Genomic DNA, 12,998 nt, shown 5'->3' with positions numbered 1-12,998 from the left:
CAAAGATGTTTACTTAGTAATACACCATGTGACTCACGCTCAGGTGATAGAAACAGGCATGATTATGCCAGCAGGTTTGTCAAGAGAAACTTGTCTAAGAGATTGAACATTATGGGCTTTATCAATATTTGCATTATCAGCATGTGATATAAGCCACATGAGTCTGTAAACACATGCAGAGATAGGCTTGATAAAGTTCAGGAAACTTTTGACAGTGATCCAACAATGTGAAAGGATAACAGAAGACAGGACTCCATGTTTAAAGCATTTTATTGCGTTTTGTCGGTTTGTTTTGTACAAAACAATACAAAAATCTGCAACAACAGTCATAAATTTAGCTTCGAGTGAACTGCAGTCAGCCACATGGTACAGTAAAGTGCTTCTTTAAATCAATACCCATGTCATCTCGGGTGATTTTTACCCCAATTCGTATTTTGGACAAACTTTGGAATTTAGAAACTGACAAACAGTGCTTCAAAAACAATAGCCTTCAGGCTAGAGGGTCACATATTGAGGATAAAACAAAATTAAAAAAAAAAAATCTATTCTTGTGCACCTGAATATTTTTATCCCAAGAAACATTAAGTGGGAGGTTGAGTCTTCATATTACAATACTTTTCATTTGCTTTGTAACGTCTAATGTTGGGTTGTGTAAAACAAGAACATTTAACTGCAAATGAGAACACACACCCAGAAAGTAATTATGAGAATAGAAAGTCAGATTTGTTAATACAAGGCAACCCATAACTACTGTATGGGTAAAACAGTGGTGAATCTTCTGTCAGAGGCACAGGAGCTTTTGAGGATCAACCAAGTGCCTCAGACACTTCAGAAAATACAAACCCAAACATCTGGGATATCTGGAATATAAAGCAAAAAAACACTGAAGAGAAGTGTCGGAAATGGTATTTCCAGACCAACGATTGCTTTAAATCTCAGCTTATGAACGCTTCGGTTTCCATTTGTTCTGTACATACTCATTGTAGCAAAGCAGTTTCCTGAACAAAAACATGAGGAAACCGCTACACGTACAATTTAAGTCTTACTATAAGACATAAAACCCACAAAAGATGCATCTGTAAAAACATTAAAGAAAAAAAAAATCAATAAAGGTTACAATCAGTGTCATAATAATCAGCATAATGGGTCCTTCAAAACCAAGGACTGCCATTAGGTTTCATATATTTCAGAGCATCGCACAACAGAACTGGTGATGCGTCGAAAACATTCAACAGGATCATGTGCTTGGGCAATTTAAACTCCCAATGATGATACTAATGCTTGATTTCACAAACCTTAATCCAGACCTCTGGGTCCGAATGCTTTGTGCACCCTTACGTCTCACGTAAGGGGGACGATAGTGATCTATGCTCGTCTCAACGCAGTCTGGAGGCTCTTATGAATTAAGATGTAAATGGCTAAATCCGATTCAAGATCAGCACTCCCAGACACCCGCATAACTCATAGCATTAGATTTTAGAGATGAGTGCACTTTGGCAAAATTTGTTGCATCTCACGCTAAAACGGTCAAGCATTACGGAGAGAAACGGGGAGTTTAAACAACCCTAAAGTCACTTCGAAAGAACAAAAACATTAGATCAGATCTCCACTGAGTATCAGGCTCCTTCTCTCATCTTTATCCTTCGGTTTCTCCGACTTTGTTCTATACACGCCCTCGCACATGCGCGCTCTCTCTCTCTCTCTCGCTCTCTCTCTCTCTCTCTCGCACACGCTCTCTCTCGCCCCCTTTCTCTACAGCATATAAATCAATAAGTAACAAAAATTATAAAAAAGAAAAAAATATATAACGTTCCACCTGAACAGCACCTTTTTAAAAAATAAGGTTGAAGATAATATTCTTTCAATGAAAAGTTAAACGAAGTTTGAAACATCTGAACTGGAGTCAACCATTAACATATAAAAAACAAAGTAAACTTTCTTAAACCATTTCACTCATACAGCTACATTTTCTCGGAAGACTTTTTTTGTTGAATTTTAAATACTTTTTCCTGGAATGCTTTTCCATTAATTTTTTTATATAGATTTTTGTTTTTAGAAAATATTCTCTCCCTCCCCTCCTAATATTTATAAATCGCTTTTCGGCAGCATTTGCAAGATGTTTTTTTATATCTGCGTACCACCACTGTCCCCTCTCCAAGCCTTCACTCCCTGATTTCAGCCGTCGTCATTCATCTGATCATCCTGGCAAACGTGTGCTTGTTAAACCACCTGGTTGCCTTTCAGCGTGTACTATAACCTTATTGTGCTCACAAAAGTTTTCACGCACTTATCAGCTACTGATAAGATTTTTGGTGACAAGTTCAGTTACTGAAAACCACAGTGGTTTCCTGGACATTGATTGGGATGCATGTAACGTGCCAAGTCCAAGTTTGCAAGATGAAAGCTTACATAAAAAGACGACGTGTAGCAATCTGGCTTTTTAAATAAATGATTCAACTACAAAGGAGGAGTAAACACTCTGGGTAAGTGACTGCTATTCCTAACGATCAGGGATTTTTCGTAAATAAAATGAATTAAAAAGGCTGTGGGTGGGTACATACTAGCGAGGTGAGGCACTATTAACAGAACTTCTGTCCACTTAGACGATAAAATAATGCGACTCATAATAGCCTTCATCAGCATTGACCGAGCATCTTCAGTATCCGCAGAAGGGGAGGGGAGTAAAACGCGCACACGCATACAGGAGGAACATTCCTGAAGCAAATGCACTCATCTCTCACAGAGAAAATTCACAGTGAATCCAGTTGTAACGTGGAAGCAGCACAGAAGGAGGTTTGGGTATGGGTATTAGACCTTTGGTGTGTAAGAGCTGGTGTTTCATGCTCTAAAAAAATGCCTCATGTCACCCAGTCTCTATCCTAAAAACTTAATTTGGGTCATTTTCCTCGAGCCATGAAGGAGATCGACGTTCCCAGTGCTGATGGAAGTGCTTTAGAAGCATTTGCACACTAAATTTGTGACCAAATCAGTGTTTAGGAAAGAGTCTGGTATCATTTAATTGGACCAAGGAAGGGGAAGTTCGCACAAAGGTAGAAGAGACTTGGTTTGTCCATATGAAAGCAAAGTTCAAACGATCAAGCGCAGTCCCCTACGATGACCAGCGGTGCCAGGAGCTGCCTGAGTTCGGAGGCCGACACGGGTGCTCCCTTTAGCAGGCTGCTCCTTTGTCTCCGCTTGGCCAGTTTGGAGTTGGAGGGAGGGGAGAGACGCATAGATGAGGCACTGGTCGTGACGACCTGAGGAGAGTCCTGATGCTGTTGATCTTTCCAGTCGTCCTGTTCGGCCAGTTGACGGTTCATGGCAACTGCCTTGCCCGCAAAGTAGGTCAAGTCCTTAGTGCTGCTATTCCTGTAGGCATGGAGGACAAAGTTAGCCTGGCATTACAAACAATATAAACTGTTACTTTTTTTAAAACAAAAACTCACCTTTGAGGCAAGATGGACGAGGGGAGACAGTCAAAAGCGCACTGGATAAACAAAGGCAGAACGTAAATAACTCATAAACGCAAGTTCTTCAAAAAAGATAAAAAAAAATTCTGATTATATGCTTCTTACCCCTTGTACCCAAGGATGCTGGAGAACCTGAGCGGCACTGAGACGTTTCTTAGCGTCCCGTACAAGCAGTTTGGAAATGAGGTCTTTGGCGCTATAGGAAATGTGAGCCCACTCCTTTTCTGGAAACTCATATTTGCCCTCCTGGATGCTTTCAAACAAGGTATTCTGAGAGGAACAAAAACATCACGATTTTTATCAATGCAAAACGTACAAACCACAGCAGATGTGCATTTGTTTATATAACAGTGCACTTGGTCACGTGACTAGGCGAGGGGATGCATCATACCTGACACGCTTGGCAAGGTTCTCCGTTCTCCCAACCACAGTCGCTTCCACAGCGTCCCACGAAGGGAGGGTACCCGCTCAGCATGATGTACAGAATGACACCCAGGCTCCACAGGTCACATCGCTTATCGTAGATGGTGGCTTCCTCGTTGAAAGCCTCCACCACTTCGGGAGCCATGTATTCAGCAGATCCGCACTAATGATAAAGAAAAAGAGGAAGTAGGGGTGAGAAATATGTAAACAACTGCCACCTGAGTCGATCACAAGGCTTAAACACACAACAGTAGTTTTAGCGGTTGTGGTGGCGTGCAAGAAAACAAAAGTGCAAAACACACAAATGTGTCTTTTTTAAGCTTTCTAAAGCCTTTACTGCATTCATCATCTATGCATGTCATGTGTTCTGCACCAGACCCCTAAGCACGTCTGAGATGTGAATCACATGATAACAGCAGGCCTGGGTTGTTTGGGTGGGTGCTTGTCAAAATTAACTAGTTGAACGTTTAAAGATCGACCTCACCGCTTCCTGCCGCATATGCAACATTAAAAGCAGTAACCCTGGTAACTATTGTTATGTCACGGGCAGAGGCGGAGTTGTGAGTCATGGAGTGTTTTGAGGGCTCAGCTGCAAGCCCACACCGCTTTGTTGGGTCGAGCTCCGACCGCCTCTGCCTAAAACTAGGTCACGCTTTGGAACAGGAAAAAAAGAGGATTGTGTCCAAGAAAACCCACATGCTGTTTATTACATAATAGCAATACAACGATTTTGATGTAAAAGCCACTACAGAGAGTTTAAGAGGACATCTTGAATCGTCCGCAGACATTTTCCTTACTGGTTTGGGCCATTTTGTTACATTGAGAATCTATAATTATGCAACTGAGGTCAGTGTTACAAAATAGCAGTTTTGCATACAAAATGTTTTACAGTTGTAAAGTACAAAAGTAGGCCAAATCGTTTTTTTCAATACCTATACTTTATTTACTCAACATGTGTATTTTCTATGAATCGAAAATATTACCCCTTTGTGCTGCTAAAGCAATACTCCACCAGTCGAGCTACAAAAACAATAAATGGTACAAAGCAAAAGGCATGTTTGGCCAACCCCACATGTTGTAGTTGTATTCACAGGTGTTCAAGTGCAGCATGGGACATGTTTTGGTGTTTTTCTTTGAGGTTAAGGAAGCAGTCTGCACTGCCGATCTTTTGTTACCCAGAGAGCCCAGCTGCCGCTTTAGCTCCGCCTCCCAGCGCACTTATGTAATGCCATTTCGCAGTGCAGGAATGCGAAGGCAGACAAAAGCTTTCTCTGTTGCACCCAGCCCCCATCGACACGGCTGTTTTTGCTCACCATCTTGCGTTCAACCCCCACTCCTTAACAAAGACTCTCAACCAATCCTGAGTGGCCTATCTGATAACATAAACAATGCTCTGCAACCAACCCCAGTTGTGTACACATAAAAACACTAATTTAGCAAACGAGTACTCGTGTTTGCCAGGAGGTACGTGGTCGCATTAGCGCTCTATCTTCATGATACAGAGCCCATCGCTGTCTTTGAGATAAGAGTGAAAGGGTGGTCTGATGGAGTTTACTTTCAAAACAAACTTCAGAGGCAAGTCTGGCATGATATTGCATCATGTACGCAAACAGCCGATGAGGAATTCTGCGGAATTTATAAGCGGGACTTTCCGAGTTCAGGATAAACTCGCACGAGCGGTTGTGTTGATGGTTCCGGGCTTTTTGTGGTGAACACAGATGCATGCATCAGCTGTGCGAGCTGGTTGACTGAACGCAGATGAATTTCCCTTGTGGTTATGGGCTAGCATACTAGAAGAGAAACAGAGCAAACACTAACCCAAGAGAGAAAAACTTTCTACCCAGATCAGGCAGGAAGAAATGCTTGCATTTGAGAAAAATCAAGACTTCCTATCATGAAAAAAATAAAGTACGCTACAGTACAGAACTCTCAGAAACCTGGTGAGCAACAACAAGATTGCAAACTAGGCTGGGAACGACTCGTATAAAATAAAAGCAATCTAGATAAGATCTATGGGACGGCGTCCAAGAAAAACATGTTGAGTGCATGACCAGAGATCACTAAAAAGCTCCTCCCCCTTTTAACCACCCTCTCATCAAACCAATCACGGACCAGTTGCTAGGTGTGGGGGTGACTCGAAAGACTAATGCGCAGACAGGCTTGAGGAAATCCAAAGAGACAAAAACAAAGAAATCGGAGCTTAGAAGCATGAAATGTTTGTTTGCGTTTTACTTTTGTTTTCTTCAGGCCAAACATAGCAAGACAGGAATAAATGCCAATGGTAAAATAAGACAAACACAGGCTCAAAATAAAAAATAAAATAACACTCCATACTTCCAAGGCAGACACATGCATTTCTAGGAATGCAGAGACTTTGAATGGTTTTTGCTCTTGGCACATTTTGGTTTTCAATGCAAGACAAAGTATTAAGTATTAACTAAACAAAAAGTCTATTCTCAGCTCAGTTTAGCCCAAACGCTCGCACCCCTCCATCTTTCTGCATCACCTGTTCTTATACATCTCACCCACACAGTCAAATTCTTTGCTTACACTCAGTGTGCTGTGAAAATAAACGTTGAGAGCTGCTTCGAGTCACTTTCTCCATTTCTTATATTTATAAAGAAACAGGTTATTCGGTTGAGACAGTTTACAGTCTTGCCCCAAAGTTATAAAGCCGATAACTACAATACAAGGATGCAGATAAGCATATTAGAGACAACGACTGAACTATTTTGACCTCTTTAAAGTGTGGTCATAAACCCTGTGGTTGACCTTAGCACTGCCGTTTAAAGAATGATTAAAACTAGCCAATCAGGGCGAGATACAACACACCACCCAAAGCCGACCAATAGCATTAAAGCGGCTTCCTAGATAAGCGATGGCATTGAAAGAGCGGACATCTTATCCATGCACCTTGGAAAAACAACAAGGCTACGGTTTATAAACATCCAATCAGTTTAATAAATCTAACAAAAATAGCAAGAATAAAAGTCACACTTACTGGAGTGAGGAGCTCTGGAGTGGAGATGGGTGAACTATCGCTGTTAAGTTTAATACCGCTGCCCAGATCGAAATCGCAGATCTTAACAGGTGAAATCTGCAAAAAACACACACATGGACGGGAAATCAGATTAAAAACAATACTGGCATGCATGATTGTTGAGTGTTTACATTGTGACTGGAAACATCAAAACCTCAGACTCTCTGATCGAGCCATCTTAACCACAAAGACAATGTGCTTTGAACGTGCCAACAAGCGATTGCAAGACACTTACCCGGTCTTCATATTCACACAAGATGTTTTCAGGTTTCAAGTCTCTGTGGGCCATACCTGCAAGCGCACAAATGAGAGTCACGTGTTAGCTTTCTGGTATTCGTATTAAGTGAGGATTGTCGACAGGGCAAAGGGATCACTGTTGGGAAATGTTTCCAACACAGTCTGTTGCTAAGCGCTGCTATATTTAGTAAAGCTACGCTAATAAAACACGTGAGACGCTTGCAACTTTACCTAGAAATACTTCTTTCAAGCTAGCAGAAATGTGATCAACTCTATCTGAATTCCAACGACCCCCGTGGCCTTCCCCCAGACTCGGCCAACAAACCCCCAGCGTGAAACACCATCTCCTTATCTCCACTTTCCAATCCTAAATCACCCCTCCCCGACGCTCTTCTCATACCTTTGTTGTGAAGGAAGTCCAGGGCACTCGCAATGTCCTGCACCACAATGCTGGCTTCCTGCTCGCTGAAGTATCTCCTCTTGTGAATGTGAGCCAATACGGAGCCTAAAACGCAAGGTTAGACATTAACGCCTGGCTATGTGATCCTTCATCCTTTTCTTCCAAGTCTACTTAGTTACATGGGCCAACCTCTGGGCTTAGGGGAGTCTGGTTAATGTTTCTTAAATGTAACTGAACACGAAATACAATGCACATACCTCCTCTCAGTTTCTCAAACACGAGGTAAAACTTGTCCTCTTCCTCAAAGAACTCCACTAGCTCCAAAATATTTCTGTTGGGGTGGACAAAAAGGGAGTGTTGAGTGACAACACCACTGTTAAGTCAACAAAACCCTCACTGAGAAACCACACGTACATTCGTTCCTCTAGGCTACGCTGCTGTCGCCATTTTGTTGACTCATAATCAAGATTTATTGCGAGATAAGATAAAAACCGTTTGTATATGCAAATCAGATCAGTAATGACTGGATTACCTGTGGCCCTGGCACTGGTACAGCATTTCCACCTCTCTAAAAACACGACTCCTGCTGTGTCCTGGCCTTTTCTCAATTATCTGAGGTGAAAAAAATCTCGGGTTAGTATCAAAGCCGAATGACATGGGCCGGTGGTGACAACTGCTATAGTGACCATTTGGCTACCCTCATAAAGTAAAAAGCAGTATAACGCACTTCAAGAAAGAAATTAAGCTCTTTTATAGCTCAGTGCATTAACAGCACAAAAAGTCATGACTTCACACCTAGGAAACAATCATACAGATAAAACAAGGATACCATGTAAAGGTTTGGATTAAAGCATCTATAAAATACGTAAATGTACTCGCTTTGCTAACTAAATGGGAACTGGGCAATGGTTTATTCAATATGTGCATGTGTGTGTGCTTTGTTCAGCTCTCTGGATTAGTGTTGCTATTGAGAGCCGAGCAGGCGAGCGAGAATAAGGCATGTGGGCCCGCACATTCCCAACAACCCCAGTGTTGCTGCGCCTGAGTCAGCAATCCATCTTCACCAATAAAATTATAGGGTAAAACATGTTTGAAGAAGCCCGAGGCATGTGGTGACAGATTTAGCCCAGTTGCTACAGTGCTTCATTTACATTAAAGGCAGACACTTATCCAAAAAGATTTAAAGTGCTCTCCAAGAATAGATTTTTTTGTTTGCATTTTTCCTGGGAATCAAACCTCTAATCGTGTATCTCCCTGGCACCATTCACAAGCTACAGGAACCAGTATGAACATGCTATTTGTGGTGCATACATTATACGTTATCTGATGAGGGCGAGAGCATTCGAAACTAGTCGTGCGTGGAAAAACAACAAATGGGAAGCAACCATGCCGGCCAGACATTTTTATCCCGCTTAAATCTTTATGCTAGCTTAGAGACTGGCTGCATTGTTAATCAAACCACACTTGTAAACACATTACCCAAAAGGATGCTCGTCTAGAGGCTCAGCTGAGGAGGTTTGGTTGTGTTTTCACTCAGCTGAGCCTTTTGTTCAGACAGGGACACGCAGGGGGAGGGTGGGCAGGACATCTGGTGAGAGTTGTCTGAAACCCATCCCGGCATAAACTGACCTAACGCTTGTAATGACCCAACCACCCCGAGGGACCGAGACACATCCCTAAATAACACTGTCTTTTGTGTAGCGAACTCATATGAAGACAAAATGAAGGGATTAGAAAGAAACACTTCAGTTTACAAGAAAATGAGAAGCTCTATTATCTAGTAATGCTGCATGTATTTAGTAGAATTGCGATGGCATTTCTAAAAAATATATTAGAATATTTTTATTTTAATATATTATTCATGTATTTATTTATTATTTAATAATAATAATAATAATAATAATTATTATTATTATTATTATTATTATATAAAAAAAAAATCCTAACATTTCAACTTCCACAAATGAAAAAGCAAAACAAATGTGCCTGGAACTCTCAACATGCACTTTGTTTTAAGTTCTGCAGTGCATGAAAAAAAGGAAAAGAAAAACTAGGTAAACACTTCCAGGATGTAACTCCACCCTTGTTACCCCCCCCTTTTTTTTTTAGGTTTATGTTTTGGCAGACCCATTGAGCACAAAATGTTCCCACAACTGTACATGCGTGCTACCAACCAATGAGAGTCATGAACTATAAGGATGTTACGTTCAAAGTCTGTGATTGGTCGACCTTCTATCCGGTCTAACAAAAACAAATGAATGCTTTGCTTTCCAGTAAGACTCAACCATAACAAACAATAGAGTAGGCCTATCTAGTTGTCCAAACTAGAGTCTGAGAACTAAAACAGCCAAATTGTAGTAAAAAAAAAAAAACGATTTGATCTTCAATTTAATAAAGAAACGTTTATTGTAAGTTATACAATTTCAACTGCAATCTTCATAACAATGTCAATCACATGTAGCCCATAATCACGAGCTCAGCATTCACAGCTTGCAAGAATCTATCAGCCCCTTACCAGTCACATGCAACAGTGCCAGTCAGCACAAAACAACTACAGTCACGTATGCATGTCAAAAGGGTAAATATCATTCCATGTATCCCCAAAGTACATCTTCAAAGGGAAAGTCCCTTACAACAATAGCACTTGAATGCCATACCCGAGCCAGCTGGATGCCCACTTAGCTTATTTATATCTATATGAAAGCAGTCCCTGCATCACTTAACTCCAGTTAGTTAAACCACACGAAATAGCATCTCACCTTCACAGCATATTCTTTATGGGTGATTTGGCTGATGCAGGTCTCGACCCTGGCATAGGCTCCTTCCCCCAACACCTCATCCTGCAGTTTATATACATCTGAGAATAAAACAAAAACTTTAGATGCTATAATAAACATACCCATGTGGAGATAACAAATTTGGTGACAAAAATTTTACGCAAACATTCGTCTGAACTCACCTTCGAATCGCCCTGAGAAGCTGTCTGTTGCTCGGCATCTTTTCTTCTTCTTGTTTCTCTTTTTGGCATCGGGGATGTCGATGGGCCGACTGGATGGTATGTCTGATCGTGAGAACAGAAAGAAAATTCAGATGAAAAGTCTGGACTGCTATTGTTGGGTATAAACACTCACATTTGCTGGAAAGTGGCAGTGAGATTCTTGTTTTACAGCATGTCGTCATTGTTTACGTTTTGATTGATATCATAATGTACATGCACTATAAGAGTCAGGTATGTAAACTCTCTTAGAGGTTATAAAGTTTTTCAGTAAACAACTTGAAGCTCTAATGCGATCAGTAAGAAACAAGTTTAAAAATCAATTCTACCGTGTCGGGGGGAACAATCAAAATTGAAGGCCGTGTCAAGAAGATTGGATCCGGTTTTGGAAAATTCCTCAGATTCAAAGGGATTTTGCCCCTGTATAGAAAAACATTAATGAGTTTTCCCAAGTTATGGATACATGTGCTGGTGATGTTCAAAGTGATCAAGGATCGTGTTTAATTCATTATAATACAAAACCCATTAAATGAAATTTATGGTCTTAAATGGCCTAGTCTAAAGTTCAGCAGCAGATAAATATTAAGGGCGAGACCATTCTGGAAATCCGTTTAATGTTTATGCAATGGTTTCTGATTTCTAATGTTCTGCATTAAGCCTCATCTCTCAAATCATTTAGTATAAATAACGGAAATAGCTGCATGTGTGTTACCTAATAATTGTGACACCAATCTCAAAGCCAAAACAATACAGATTAGGGAGTGTTCTCCTTTTCGTTTATGCACTTAAAAACGCAAACTTACCTTAAAAGAGCGATGAAATCCGGTAACTTCGGTGATCTTGTTCTGCACCATTTTGACTGTTGGGCTGGCGGCAACAACGGTGGTCTTAGCTACAGTGGTCGACTACACTCAGCTAATCCAATGTCTCGCGTACCGTGGCGCTTTAAACGGGAAACCTGAAATGGAAACGTTAAGATGCATTATAAATCATGTAGCGTGATTTAAAACGTTACACTTATAAAACTAAAGAAGTAGATTTATACCGTATAAACTGCGGTTTAAAATTAGTTTTAACGCATGACGTCACAGGTAGGGACTTGCATGCAACGACTTGCCCAGGGTACTCGTGCCAAGAAGAACTCAATCTCGCCGTTTCCGTCCGTTATCCAGTTTGTCAAACTTACATAACGTCACTTAACGTTATTTTCGTCCAAATACGCACGCGATCACGTTCAACTGATTCAATTGAATTAAATGATTTGTGGATACAGCGCTTTGGCTGCAATGCGTCCAATAAGTCCACCAGCATCAAAACCAGTTGAAAAGAAACTAAAACGCCAGAAAAACGAATAATATATTGAGCCAATCTGACACAAATGTGTCAATTCCTACAAATCGCCCACGAACCAAATCCAACCGTTGCGTCCTTTCAAATGAAAACCGTCATGTTATTGTTTTGTCGCTCATCAATAGCAAACCGAAAATCACGATGTATCAGCCGAATGTAAAGCTCGTCCTTACCCCGTTGTTGTCGTTAAAGCTCCAGGCTTGACGCCGTTGTATGAGCCTCTGCTTCGGGAGCAGCAGATGGTGACCGTGGGCTGTATGGGCTAAACGTGTGGAAGGTACAAAAACAGTACACGGCGATACTGGGTTTTATATTCTCACGCCCCTTTTTACCCACCTCCTTTCAGTTAGGCCAGCCCCCTTTTCTCTGTAAACACGTAGCACACACAGAACACACATCAAGTAGAGAGAGAGAGAGAACTCATGTATCCATGTACACATACAATATTTTTATTTTATTTTGTTGTTCATAATGACAGTTTAAGTTAACATCTGATATTTTTTTATTTTATTATTTTTCTGTCGCCTTATTTATATAATCTTTTCTTTGGTGTTATTGTAATGACTTTTTTATGTATAATACTTTGGCAATATTGTAATTAAACATAATCATGCCAATAAAAATTAAATAAATAACAGAGGTGTGCGACTTCATGCACACCTCTTCACTATGACATCAACGTACCGCGAGAGCGAGTCGAAACCACAGCTCGAGTAGCTCTCGCGGTACTTTCATGTCACAGTGAAGCGGTGTGCATGACGCAACGCTGCCTGAAATCGAACAACCGAGAAAGAGGTCACGTGGGCTGGTGACGAATTAGGATAATAAAGGCTACATTTGTCTATGTTTCTATAAAGAAATAAAACACGTTTTAAACTAATCACAGTGCTGACAAATCCCCTAAATAATTCTGTGGAAGTATCCATCATATAAATTAACTTACATGTATATGAATACATCGTGTTTAGCCGAGCTGCATTCATTCTGCCTGATGCAACATACTGCAACAGACAGATGAACTGTCAAATTTCCCAAATGACTAATCATGAATTTTAATTTCTCGACAGCTGGTTTGAACAGGTC

The 12,998-nt window shown here is 40.8% G+C and overlaps 1 protein-coding gene across 1 annotated transcript; it reads right to left on the bottom strand.

Annotated features, from left to right (window-relative positions):
• Positions 1–252: 252 nt before the first annotated feature.
• mknk2b (MAPK interacting serine/threonine kinase 2b) lies at positions 253–12,246 on the bottom strand. Its single transcript, XM_065246788.1, has 14 exons — positions 12,089–12,246; positions 11,369–11,523; positions 10,895–10,985; positions 10,530–10,631; positions 10,330–10,427; positions 8,103–8,182; positions 7,828–7,901; positions 7,571–7,675; positions 7,169–7,224; positions 6,895–6,990; positions 3,862–4,056; positions 3,576–3,740; positions 3,447–3,487; positions 253–3,369 (listed from the first exon to the last, which is right to left on the bottom strand). Exons 2-14 carry the CDS (start codon positions 11,417–11,419, stop codon positions 3,096–3,098), a joined length of 1,428 nt encoding a protein of 475 aa, XP_065102860.1. The 5' UTR covers positions 11,420–11,523; positions 12,089–12,246; the 3' UTR covers positions 253–3,095.
• Between the last annotated feature and the right edge of the window lie 752 nt (positions 12,247–12,998).

This window comes from Paramisgurnus dabryanus, chromosome 11 (assembly GCF_030506205.2).
Source record: "Paramisgurnus dabryanus chromosome 11, PD_genome_1.1, whole genome shotgun sequence".
In the NCBI taxonomy this organism is placed as follows: Eukaryota; Metazoa; Chordata; class Actinopteri; order Cypriniformes; family Cobitidae; genus Paramisgurnus; species Paramisgurnus dabryanus.
Note: the sequence above shows the minus strand (reverse complement) of the source record. Positions and strands in the feature narration are given on the sequence as shown.